Here is a 13,051-nt window from a genome sequence, read left to right as displayed (position 1 = left end):
GCAGCGTTATATAAATATTCTTACAAATAAATAACAAATAACTCAGCGGTAGACGAATAGAAAAGAAGAAGGAGAAGAAGCAAGGATCCTTTGCCCTAGTGGAGCTGTTGGGGTCAGCAGTGGGGCATATTCGCAGGGACTTGAAAATGGTTCTTCCTAGGACCCAGCGCAGCTTCTCGGCCGCGGGCAGAAGCACCCACGCGGGCTGCTTCCACTCCGCCTTCTCGCTCCGCCTCCCGCAGCCCAGCCTCGGAAGCAGCCATGAGTTTGGAAGCGATCCGCTACCGCAGGGGATCCCTGCAGATTCTCAACCAGCTCCTGCTGCCCCAGCAGAACCTCTACGAGGAAATCGGCAGCGTCGAGGACGGCTGGAGAGCCATCCGCGCCATGAAGGTGCTACGACGGGGAAGGGGAAACGCCTAAGGGACCCGAGCGATCTTGGGGCTCCGCGTGCTGCTCCCCGGCTGTGGTCTCGCACCTTTATCAGCTGCACAGCAGGCAGCGGTTCAACAGGAGAAGCTCGTGCCACGTGGAGGGGCAGTGATAGGAGAAAACTCCCGTTTGAGTGCCAGCCCGCAGTTCGGGCGGTAGAGCTGCGGGACTGTTTATCATTCAGATAAAGGAACCGCGACAAAGAGTGGCAGGCAGAGGATTCAGAAGTGAAGGCATATGAGCAGGATATTTTTTTCCCGTATTGTGGGGGGAGGCAAAACATTACTGGCCGAAAAGAACGGGGTTCATCTTGTGCAGAGGTGGATTTTCTTTTAAAAAGGGAGGACACTTGGTTTTCTCCTTCGTGGCCAAAACTAAAGTTTGTAATTGCTGCTCACGCGAAGAGTTCCATCTGTTTAGCAGTCGTGCATTCAGAGTTGAGCTGATGCAGCTCCTGTTCAAAAAGTCATTCCCAGGAAACTAGAGTGACAGGCAGGGTTTGTTTCTATTTATAAAGACAGGCTTGAGGAGGCTTTGACCTTCCAGATGTTGCCGAACTACAATTTCTTGGTGGGGCCGATGACAACTACAAAATGGAGTCTTGGGGTGGATGGGAACTGTAGTTCAGCTACATCTAGAAGGGCTTAAAGTTATCCATACCTGGTTTAGAACATGTGATCTCTTCTCCCCCCACTGAAGGTCTGAAGTAATGCAGGCCAACAAGAACTGACCACATACGATTCTGCTGTTCAACTTGCTAATTGCTATCCATGTTCTTTAAATTGTTTTCTCCTAAAATTCCCATAAGAGGCCATTAAAAATCAGTTCCCTACGGCACATTCTGTGTTAGGAGTGACATAAAAAAATTATCACACATAATCTACATGCCAGTTGAACTGTGTACAGCGTTGCCATGTGCCTTGTGGAGAAGACACGTGTGTTCAAGTGCACTTCGCACATGCTAGAAGGATCCATCTCCCAAACGAAAATGCTTTTCAGCTACCTGTTCTGGGGCAGGCTGTAAGTAGCGCTGAGGGACAAATTAAAGTGAATCACAACTCCTCATTTACTGTGTAGTATGGTGCTTACACTCCAGTTTCCTTTCCCTTAGGTGCGAGGTGCTCCAGCCATCGCCATTGTCGGCTGCCTGAGTCTGGCAGTGGAGCTGCACACCAAAGGAAATGCAGAGCAGACTGTGGGCAGCCTTGAAAAATTTGTGGCAGACTCGCTGCGCTACCTAGAGAGTGCCCGTCCTACTGCTGTCAACATGGCCCGGGCAGCTCAGGAGCTAGGCCACTTTGTTCACCAGGAGGCCAAGCGTGAAGGGAGCACTGCGGAGAGTTTGCGAGAAAGGTGAGGGCTCAACAGCTTCCCAATCTCCCCACACCTTTTGTTTTTAGGTGAGAACACGCAGGTCAATGTAACCTTTTGTCACAGCGTGATCAGCTGGGCGGAAGCCATGTTGGATAAAGACCTGAAAGACAACAGAAGCATCGGGGAGCATGGGGCACGCCACCTCCTGCAGCACATAGGGAAGGACAAGGTGACTGTCATCACCCACTGCAACACGGGCTCACTGGCCACTGCTGGGTATGGCACTGCACTTGGTAAGTTATACAGTGATACCTTGGGTTACAGACGTTTCAGGTTACAGACTCGGCTAACCCAGAAATAGTACCTCGGGTTAAGAACTTTACTTCGGGATGAGAACAGAAATTGTGCTCCGGTGACGCGGCGGCAGCAGGAGGCCTCATTAGCTAAAGTGGTACCTCAGGTTAAGAACAGTTTCAGGTTAAGAACGGACCTCTGGAACGAATTAAGTTCTTAACCCGAGGTACCACTGTAGTCTGGAAGTGTCACCTAAGCTCAAGTACAAAACCTCTCAAACCGTGGGGCACCTTTCCCATGAGTGGTGGTTCCCTCTCCCAACCTTCTCATATTTTTCTCTGGCTCCCCACTGTCCCTCCCTTGGCAGATAAAGGAAGGAGCTAGGGATCCTTCTGAAAAAACAAGGTTGTGTATGAAGTGACAGCTGGCACCTTCTCCCTAGTGTCAATATTCATGATGTTGCTTTTTAGGTGTCATTCGCTCTCTGCATGCTATGGGTCGTCTGGAGAAGGTCTACTGCACAGAGACGAGGCCGTACAATCAGGGAGCCCGGCTGACTGCTTACGAGCTAAAGTATGAAGAGATCCCTGCATGCCTCATTACGGATAGCATGGTGGCCGCGCTCATGAAGCAGCTCGTTGGTGCAGGTGAGCGCTGGTGTGCTTCTCTCTCTCTCTCTCTCTCATCTAGTTTGGCCCTTAGTGTTGCATTTTGGTTTAGCAAGGAAGCTTGATATGTAGCAATCAGGCTGTCTTCTGGAGGTAGTTTTGCTATTGGAACAACTGTTGGTGGCTCAAGCATCTCTTGAACACGGAGGAAGAACAGGGACAATTTAGCCAATGTGGCACACTGGTTTGAGTGGGGAACCCAAGTCTGAGGACGCAGGCCCTCTCAGAGACCCAGGGCATTTCCAGCTTTTGAGGCCCTTAAGTCAGTGGCAGCTAGTGTCCTCTGGACTTGGCAGGGATGCTATAAGGTCACAGGGGTGTGGCCAGTGCGGTCACAGGGGTGTGGCCAGTGCGGTCACAGGGGTGTGGCCAAGTTGTTTACCCCATCCTCCTTCCTAGTAAACATTCCATGGACACTTAAGCACTGCGATTTTACGATTACTTAGCACTCAACTAAATTGAGAAGTGTCTTACTGTGGTTTAGAAGCAGTGCCTGCTGTCACAGTTGCTCCTCTGCTGAGAGAAAAGTTATGTGGCCTCCACCCGTTCTGATTCTATTTTTTTATCATCTTTGCAAAGATACAGTGCACACTTAAACATTACAGTTTTATTAATTTATTAATTCTTGGCACTTAAAGTGTCCTACCTTGGTTCAGAAGGTCTACCTGCTGTCAGTGTCTAGTGTGGGCTCATGTCACACTGAATTCCATGGGGATTGCTTTCTCTGTCACCTATCTTCCAAGGCTAAACATGCCACAAATTTTTAGCGTGAGCACTGCTTCACCCATCCTGTAATGGGGAATTTCAAAAGGAATCAAGTGCAGCTTGCAGGTGGGCATTTTTTTTTTAAAATGTGTAAGGGGCTTGTCATCCTCTCTTTTTTTTAACCCCAGCTGTCATCGTGGGAGCAGACAGGGTTGTTGCCAATGGAGACACTGCGAACAAAATCGGCACCTATCAGCTGGCTATTGCTGCAAAGTACCATGGGATCCCCTTCTATGTGGCAGCACCCAGCACCTCATGTGACCTGACCTTGGAACATGGTGGGAAGATCATTATTGAGGAGAGGCCAAGTGAAGAAGTGACACACATCAACGGTGTGCGGGTTGCAGCACCAGGTACCGAAGTGTGGGAAGGACGTGTGCAAAGAGATGGGTCATTCAGTGGGACATTTCCATCTTCAGTTGCAGTGCTTTTAACAGGTGGACACACCAGGCTCTGTACAGTGGTACCTCGGGTTACAGACGCTTCAGGTTACAGACTCCACTAACCCAGAAATAGTACCTCGGGTTAAGAACTTTGCTTCAGGATGAGAACAGAAATTGTGCTCCGGCGGCACAGTGGCAGCAGGAGGCCCCATTAGCTAAAGTGGTGCTTCAGGTTAAGAACAGTTTCAGGTTAAGTACGTACCTCCGGAACGAATTAAGTTCTTCACCCAAGGTACCACTGTACTGCAGTTTTTACAGTAAGCCTAAAAGAAAGTCAAGGAAAAGTGGTTCAAGTATCTCAGAATCCAACAGACAGCTACATATCTTTGGCCAGGCATGGCCATCCTGTGACCTTCCCAATGTTAGACTACAACTCCCATCATCCCTTCTCTTTCCAGGGGCAAAAATGCATGGGCTCCTTTGGAAGGAAGAGTGGAATGCAAACGTAACAAATGAATAAATCAAAATAAGCAAGCCTTTCCATCTCCCATAATGTTTTGATTTATGATTTAGGGACAAAACATCTCTGAGCTCTTGTGACAATGTGTCTGCCTCCTATTTGCAACACTGGGATCATGAAACAGAAGCAGAGATTGGGGGCGTTAAGCTAGGACAACCTTTACCATGCTGTTGGACCGACTGTATTCTTTCTGCTTCCTAGGCATTGACGTTTGGAACCCAGCCTTCGATGTCACCCCTCATGAGCTGATAACTGGTGGCATTATCACTGAATTTGGTGTCTTTGCTCCTGTTGAACTTAAAGCAGGACTGACACAGGCAGCGAAGAAAGTCTGAACATGTTGAGCTGGGCTGCTTTCTGGATTTGTGGAGAAGAGTGTGACGAGGATGAGTTAGCTGGAGAGATCAGTATTTGAGCTTGGTGGGATATATTCCTAATTCAGCTCTCTGGCTTTGTATTTATACAGTTGTTGATAAATACTCGTTACCATTCCGCCAAACCAGTGGGGTCTATGCAAAGGACACTTACTTTCCTTGTGTCTTATGTTGCAGATTGGAAATCCAGATCAGAAGGGTTGTTCGTGTTTCCATCCAGTTACTGTACAGCATCTGTATTCAATAATACAGAGGATGGTGATCTGGTTCCTGAGCCATTTGTGGCTCTTTAGATCCTCTGCCTCTGCCTCAGCCAATAGAGATGTTCCTTTTTTACTGGAGCAGCAGAGAAGAGTTTGAGACTTCTTTCTCACTACACCCTTAGGGCACAACTTACATCCTTGCATATTCTTTAGCTCCTTCGAAAGAAAGCTGTGAGGTTCCTCTTTGCACAAAAGCAAAATTAATACATGTGCAAGCTTATCTGCCGAATTGTAGCTAGCTGCTTTGGTTTTGCACTCTGTATTTTGCATATTCCCTTTTTTGCTTTGCAGTGTACCATGCTAAAATAGACTTCCTTTGACACAATGTGAAATTGTATGAATTCTGCATTCTACTATTATTTGGCTAGATTGGTGGGCACTAGGGTATGGGGGGGTCACACTGTTGATCTGCTTTTCTCAACTGGACTGTGTAGTGCTTTTAAACAGACTCATTCGTTTTTCTAACAAATGCAATAAAAATATTTAAGCTGAATTTTATGTTTTAAACACATGTAAAAAGCATCGTTGAAGGTTTTGTCCTGAAAGGCAGCATATAAATGCCAGGAGTGAAACAAAATAAATTGCGGGGGGGGGGGGGGGGGCTGGTGTAGGAAGAGGTAAAAGAGTGGGGTGAAAATCCATGTTCTGACAATACCTTCTGTAGTACGTAGTAAGAATGTAAGACTTGATTTTCTGTACCAGACTAAATTTACATCAAATCCAGCACTCTTGTCTTCAAGCTTAGCCCACCAGCTGCTCCTGGGAGGCTGTAAGCAGGGCAACAGAAGGGTAGCCATCCCCCCTTGTTTGGTTGTCTGCTAATTAGAGTGAAATTGTTGCAGAGTTCGTATAGGGAACATGAAATATTTGCCCAAAAGAACTTTTCTATTTTGTTTCCCTTGTAGGGCACATGGTTATTATTTTATGAAATTTTTAAAGTAATACTATGCAATGTCAAAACATCATTCTCCCCTCCAAAGTTACACTAATATGAATAGGTCCACTAAGACTTCAGATGGCCTTGTTTAATTATTTCTTCATCGTCTTAATTTAACAATTGTTCCCCTAAAGTCTCACTTGTTTAGTTCTTTGACCCAAGAAGCTGTGATTCTCTGCACAACTGTAATGTACCCTACAGGTTTTGACTCAGGAAATCTGTACAATACCCCTGTTTCCTGTACGCCCATCTTGAGTACATTTGCATGGCTGAAAAGTCACATTGATTAGCTGTTTATTGCAGAGGAGATGGCAAGCTTGAAAGAGAGTGGCTTGACTCAAGTCCTCTGGTGGATTCGTTGCCAAGTTCAGATTTGGCTGTAGGATTTTCTTGAGCTACTTTCAGCAGGACTTACTTTCATGTATGATCAATACACATGATGCAGGAGAGCTGGGAAATGCCATAAAATGGAGTTTTGTAACATTTCTACTAAGTTCCTAAAAAGCTATCTAATAGCTGTTCCAGCTGCTAGCTCTTCTTACTCAAAAGATTTTCCATGAATTTTAGAGAAGGCTCTTCAGTAAACCTCAATTTTGATGAATATGATATGAACAGCATAAATCAATTTAGGAAGTTCTTTACTAGGATAGGTTTCCCCAGCCATTCTGGGGAAGTGGCTTTAAAAGATTAAAAATACATTAAAACAGTCATTAATAATAATAATAATAATAATAATAATAATAATAATAATAATAATAATTTATACCCCGCCCACTTCCCCAGCCACTCTGGGCGGCTTTCAAACAAATATTAAAATACAGTAATGCATCAAACATTAAAAGCTTTCCTAAACAAGGCTGCCTTCAGATGTCTTCTAAAAGTTTGGTAGTTGTTGTTCTCTTTGACATCTGGTGGGAGGGCGTTCCACAGGGCGGGCGCCACTACCGAGAAGGCCCTCTGCCTGGTTCCCTGTAACTTGGCTTCTTGCAGTGAGGGAACTGCCAGAAGGCCCTCGGAGCTGGACCTCAGCATCCGGGTAGAACGATGGGGGTGGAGACGCTCCTTCAGATATACTGGACTGAGGCTGTTTAGGGCTGTAAAGGTCAGCAGCAACACTTTGAATTGTGCTCAGAAATGTACTGGGAGCCAGTGTAGGTCTAAGCTAAGGAAATAATCCTCTGCATGAGACGATGGAATGAAGTGCACCGTATGAGTTAACCCATTGTAAAGTCACACTGGGTCCAAATTCTGTGCAGAAGTGAGGCTGCTCCATCTGAAGCCTGGCAAAGGAAAAACACATCTTTAAAACAGTGTTCTGTGTAAGGTCATGTAAGCTAGTTCAATGGTTGCCCCTTCCATGCCTGTTTTGGGAGACTTACAGCACCCTTAGCTACTCCAGCATATTATACTCTGGCTGAGTTGGGATTGGGGATTTAGCACCAGCTGAGCCAGAGATCCGGGGCATCCTAAGCTCATCCTGGAGGATCTTGCCATAGCGTTGCCTCCTAAGAGTGGTCCAGATCTCACCTCTGCCATGCCGGATTGCTTTATTCAAGCTGCCATCTCTCACCTTTAGCACCCATTCCAACGTGGGCATAATAAAGCTTTTGAAAGGCAATTGTAGAAACCACTGTGATAGTGTATAGGAAATGCTACTAACATTTAACATATGCTATGAAAATGCTGAGTCGTCTTAGCAGAAATCCAGCAATCTCGCAGCTGTTAAAACCACAGAAGCTATGCCAGAAAGAGATATGCAAACTTCAGATAGAAAAGAAGGATTTCTGCATGGATGTCAGCCCTATTTTAGGGCCAAATTAGACATGATGCATCTTATGCAATTGGCAATGGATTTTTAAAATTGCAGACACGATGGGGCTCAGTTTGGGTAGAGACCCTGACATCATGGTGGTGGGGATTTAATTATTTCAACCCCTCCTGCAGTCCTTTTGAGGTGGGTGCCTGCTATCTGCAGTGAGAAAAAAAGTTTCCACTGGAGCTCTGCCCTCAATGCAAATGGCAGGGATTGGACCCCAATCCAGTTCAGGAGCTTGGAGGGAGCAAGGGGTTAATTCCCCCAACTCTTCATGCCAGCACCATGATCTGTATAAGGACCCAAGCAATTAACGTTTCAAAAAGCCATTCGTATGATTGTTAATTTCTGGGAATGTCATCGCATCTAGTTTGGCCCCGAGTCTTTTCCTATCATCTGGGCATAAACCATTCATTTAAAATGTTTAACTTGGCCAGGCAGGGCTTTATGATACATAAGGGATTTCAAATTCATAACAAAACGAAGGAGGAAAATAGAGGTCAAAGGAATCTCCGTTTATCGTACAGGGGGAAATTGCCTCCGGTAGGTTAAGTTGGCTTGATTTACCATCATTTGCAGCAGCTGCAGATCTGACCTTACGCTTTAAAATTTGTTTCATCAGTTAAATGAACTGGATTTGAAGCTTTACCAGTGTGTGTTATGACTGTTACACAGCTAGTGATCAAATTTGCAATAGCAGCCTGATCTGCACAGCTAAGTTGCATTCGACTGAGTCTAATGATTTTTGTTTCACCAACTCACAGATGGGCTCTTGATGCACTGTGTTCATGAAAAGTCCTAATGTGAAAATTTGCTTTAAGGTCAGGGTAATTTAAATAGTCTGTCAAGAGAAGCTTTTAGAAAACCCAGTGTGTGACTATAATCCACAAGATTTCTCATAAGGCATGCCTTATATTAAGCATTGATTTTGGCACCGTTCCTTCAAGGGGAAAACAGCTCTGTCGGCAGTGTGGGGTAATAGTAGGCGTTTTAAAAATAATTTCTTTCTCCAGAAGTTGTAATGCCTATTTAATGGTCTTGTTGGAAAGGGTAAAACCAGTGATTGTTCCTTAAAAAAAATAAATCAAAAAACACCTGGCATTTCAACTGTATTGTGGGTCAAACAATTAGCAATCACCCAGCAATCGCAGAATATATTCATTACACAGTGCAGATGTTGGTATAACCACCTGAGACTTTGTCAAGACCAGGTTAACCAATAATTTACTCACTACAATGAGTGATTGCACAGCCTCTGTACAGGCTATTGCTCTTGTTTTGTTGCATGCAAGGTGCCATATGTACAGCTTCCAGTTCACAAGTAAATACTTAAAATAATAATAATAGTATTTTATTCGCACTGTTGCTTGCAGATCTCATTTTTTTCCTTTTCAACAGAAAAACACCACATGGGTTGTTTTGACTGCTGATCCACATGCAAAAATTAGTGGGAGGGGTTAGGCTTTACCCTGGAGCGATTTCAAACAAGGAGACTGCAGAAGTGACCAAGAAACCCCCTGGTGAGTTGGGGTTTTGCTTGTGGGCAACGATTCATGGTGCTTGGGGTGAGAGCTTTAGTGAGTTGGAGAATGAGGGTGGAAGGTGTTGCTCAAAAGCCGAAGATCAAGGGTCTGATAGCACAGAGTAGAGCCCCCTTCACATGAGACAGACAGAGGGAGGTTGTGGGCTGTCCCAGGTGAGAGAGGGAGTGTGGGAACTCTTGCTAAGGCCATTTGCTTCAGTTGGTTAAAGTCCCCCCTTTCCCCCTCCCCATCCATTTGGTTATATTGTTGAACAGATTCTTGGGCTGGGGTATTGTTTATGAGGGGTTGAGGGAGCTGTTGCTGTTATTAATATTATTGTTTTATCTTTAGTTTTAGATCTTATGATTTACGTGGAAATTGTTTCCATTTGGTTGTGTACTTTTTGATGTGTTTTGTTTATTGTTTATGACTTCTGTTATTTTTGTAATTATGTAAATCTTGTCATGTTGTAAACCACCTTGAGCATAGTTTCAATTATGGAAAGGCGGCATACAAATAAAATGATGATGATGACGATGAATTAGAAATTCTACTTTTTGTCCCTGCTGCAGTATAGGCTTGTTTTACATTGGAATTGTGATTTTTAAAAAAATGTTATTTATTCTCCTTTTTTAATGGATTTTAATTTTATTTCACTATTCCCTGCTTTAGGATTAAATGTTTGGAAAGTTTGTATGAGGAGTTTCCATTTGTTTCAATTCTATTGCAGTTTTAGCTTTCTGTGTGTTTTAAATTATGACTGTAATTTTTTTAGTGATCATTTTATTGTTTTATATTTTCTGTAAACCGCTTTGAGGGGTTCCCCCCCCCCTGCAATCAAGCTGTATATGAATTTAATGAAATGAATGAATAAATAAAATACTCAATGAAGATCAGGCTATCAATACTTATAAATAAATAAAAACAATTAAAGTCTCATCTCCAGAATTTACTGCTTGTTGATGGTCATGAAAATGATTATAGGAGCAGGTGGACTCTGACAAACGGTACTGTGTTCACATGTAAACCTGGACACAGAATGGGAACTGGGGGCATGGACAATGAATATCCTAAACTCTTGGCAGTCTTTTGTGTGTGGTTAGATTTAGCTGCCATCATAAGTACACATATTACACTTATTAGGGTGTAAGTACACTTATCATCACAGGGTTTGGGCTGGGTGTTCATCAGTATGCAGATGATACCTAGCTCTACCTCTATTTTAAATCAGAACCGTGAAGGCAGTGAAGGTCCTGGGTGAGTGCCTGGAGACGGTTGGAGGATTGATGGTGGCTAACAGATTGAGGCTGAATCCTGACAAAACAGAAGTAATGTTTTGTGGGGACGGGGTGGGCGGGGGTAGGGGACTCCCTGGTCCTGAATGAGGTAACTGCCCCTGAAGGAGCAGGTGCACAGCCTGGGAGTCATTTTGGACTCACAGCTGTCTGTGGAGGCGCAGGTCAATTCTGTGTCCAGGGCAGCTGTCTACCAGCCCCATCTGGTACGCAGGCTGAGACCCTACCTGCCCGCAGACTGTCTCTCCAGAGTGGTGCATGCTCTAGTTATCTCCTGCTTGGACTACTGCAATGCGCTCTATGTGGGGGTACCTTTGAAGGTGACCCAAAAACTACAGTCAATCCAGAATGTGGCAGATAGACTGGTGACGGAGTGGCTGCCGAGACCACATAACACCAGTCCTGAAAGACCTACATTGGCTCCCAGTACATTTCTGAGCACAATTCACAGTGCTGGTGCTGACCTTTAAAGCCCTAAACGGCCTTGGTCCTGTATACCTGAAGGAGTGTCTCCACCCCCATTCTTCAGCCCAGACACTGAAGTCCAGCTCCGAGGGCCTTCTGGCGGTTCCCATTGCTGCAAGAAGTGAGGTTAAAGGGAACCAGGCAGAGTGCCTTCTCGGTAGTGGCGCCCGCCCTGTGGAATGCCCTCCCATTAGATGTCAAGGAAATAAACAACTATCCTACTTTTAAAAGACATCTGAAGGCAGCCCTGTTTAGGGAAGTTTTTAATGTTTAATGCTGTATTGTGTTTTTAATATTCGATTGGGAGACGCCCAGAGTGGCTGGGGAAACCCGGCCAGATTTGTGGGGTATAAATGATAAATTATTATTATTATTATCAGCCCCAGCCATCATGGCCTGTTGAGATGGGGCTGTAGCACAAGAACCTAAGCAGAGCCACAACCATGGGTTCCCCTTCCTTGAATTAAGGACTCAATGCCCTCTTATTATAGCCTTGGTCTTCAGTCTTTTATTTGTAATGTTCTGCCTGCTTTGATATATAACCACTGTGGATCAATTTAGTGGTGGACAGAATTTGTACACCCAAACCTTAACCCCTGTAGTCACTTGTATTGGTCCAAATACTTTTGCATTTATCTACCATAGATTTGTCGAGCATTTCTGAAAACATTTAAAGACTCAGTGAGTGGTGTGTTTCTGCGCACACAAACAGAGTAAATTTAAATGTCTGTCCCCTGCACCATGATTAAGCACCACAGTATTTCAATGTAGCCTCCTTAATTTCTGATACAGTTTAGGGCCACAAATGCCATATGCATTTGTGTTATCAAGGTAGCATTTTAGAGCTACAGGACCTGTTTCATATGATTTGCCCACACACTAAAAGTACATATATTCCGCCACTAGGTGGCATATAGACTCTGTAAACTGTTCTAAAATGATCCCATCAGGAAACTTTCTTTTACTGGATTCACTTTTAAGTCATTCAGATTAGTTCAGTAAGTCCACTTACACTATTCATGTTTCTCGTCATTTTACTTGCTCTGTAAAAGCCTTCTTTAAACATAAAAAAATGGAGTTTTAATACTGTATGGGCAGAATTCAATACACTTCTTTTCTTTTTAAAAGAAACTTCATCAGTGGCTACATACACTGTTAATGGATGTATTTTGATATACTGTATTTTTCGCACTATAGGACACACTTTTTCCCCTCCAAAAATGAAGGGGAAATGTGTGTGCGTCCTATGGTGCGAATGCAGGCTTTCGCTGAAGCCTGGAGAGCGAGAGGGGTCGGTGTGCACCGACCCCTCTCGCTCTCCAGGCTTCAGGAGAGCCCCACCGCCAGCCCCACAAGCTCGGGGGACAGCGGGAGAGGCGCAGCGCGCCTTTGCCACTGTCCCCCGACTTGGCTAGAAGGCTGGCGGGGGGAGAAGCCTGCTCCTCCCCGTCGCCAGCCCCGCAAACTCGGGAGACAGCGGGAGAGGCGCAGCGCGCCATCCCGCTGTCTCCCGACATGGTTTAAAGGCTGGCGGAGGGCTTCCTCCTCCCCCAGCCCCGCAAGCTCCCAGAGCGATGCCAAAGCTGCGCGCAGCTTCGGCATGGCTCTGGGTCCCGTTCTGGGGGAGGGGGAAGCTCGGGCTTCCCCCGCCCCAGCCCCGCGCCTGGCGGGGGGGAATAATTTTTTTTTGCCTTTATTCCCCCCCCCCCCAAATCTAGGTGCGTCCTATGGACCGGTGCGTCCAATAGTGCGAAAAATACGGTAGTTAAAGTAGAATTAATACTTCCTAAGCCTCATCTTTCAGAAACTTTCACACACCCTTGCTCATATGTGTGATACCAAACAACATTGCATCCTGCCCCATGTCCAGATGTCTATGTAGAAACGACTCTTCAACAAAGCTGAGAGATGAATTCATGTATTGCATTCCACAATCAAAATACAAAGTTGGAAAAATGTATGTCACATTCCTAATGAGAATAAGAACTAGCCACATAACTTTACT

The 13,051-nt window shown here is 45.1% G+C and overlaps 1 protein-coding gene across 1 annotated transcript; it reads left to right on the top strand.

Moving 5' to 3' along the window:
• The first annotated feature begins 233 nt into the window (after positions 1-233).
• Positions 234-5,506, top strand: MRI1 (methylthioribose-1-phosphate isomerase 1). The gene is made up of 6 exons (XM_082221910.1): positions 234-393; positions 1,544-1,785; positions 1,870-2,039; positions 2,511-2,687; positions 3,602-3,826; positions 4,578-5,506. The coding sequence occupies exons 1-6, from the start codon at positions 262-264 to the stop codon at positions 4,709-4,711; spliced, it is 1,080 nt and encodes a 359-aa protein (XP_082078036.1). The 5' UTR covers positions 234-261; the 3' UTR covers positions 4,712-5,506.
• Positions 5,507-13,051: the final 7,545 nt, after the last annotated feature.

This window comes from Podarcis vaucheri, assembly GCF_965113315.1.
Source record: "Podarcis vaucheri genome assembly, chromosome: 5".
In the NCBI taxonomy this organism is placed as follows: domain Eukaryota; kingdom Metazoa; phylum Chordata; class Lepidosauria; order Squamata; family Lacertidae; genus Podarcis; species Podarcis vaucheri.
The sequence above is the reverse complement of the archived record's forward strand: the minus strand, read 5'-3'. Positions and strand labels throughout refer to the sequence as shown.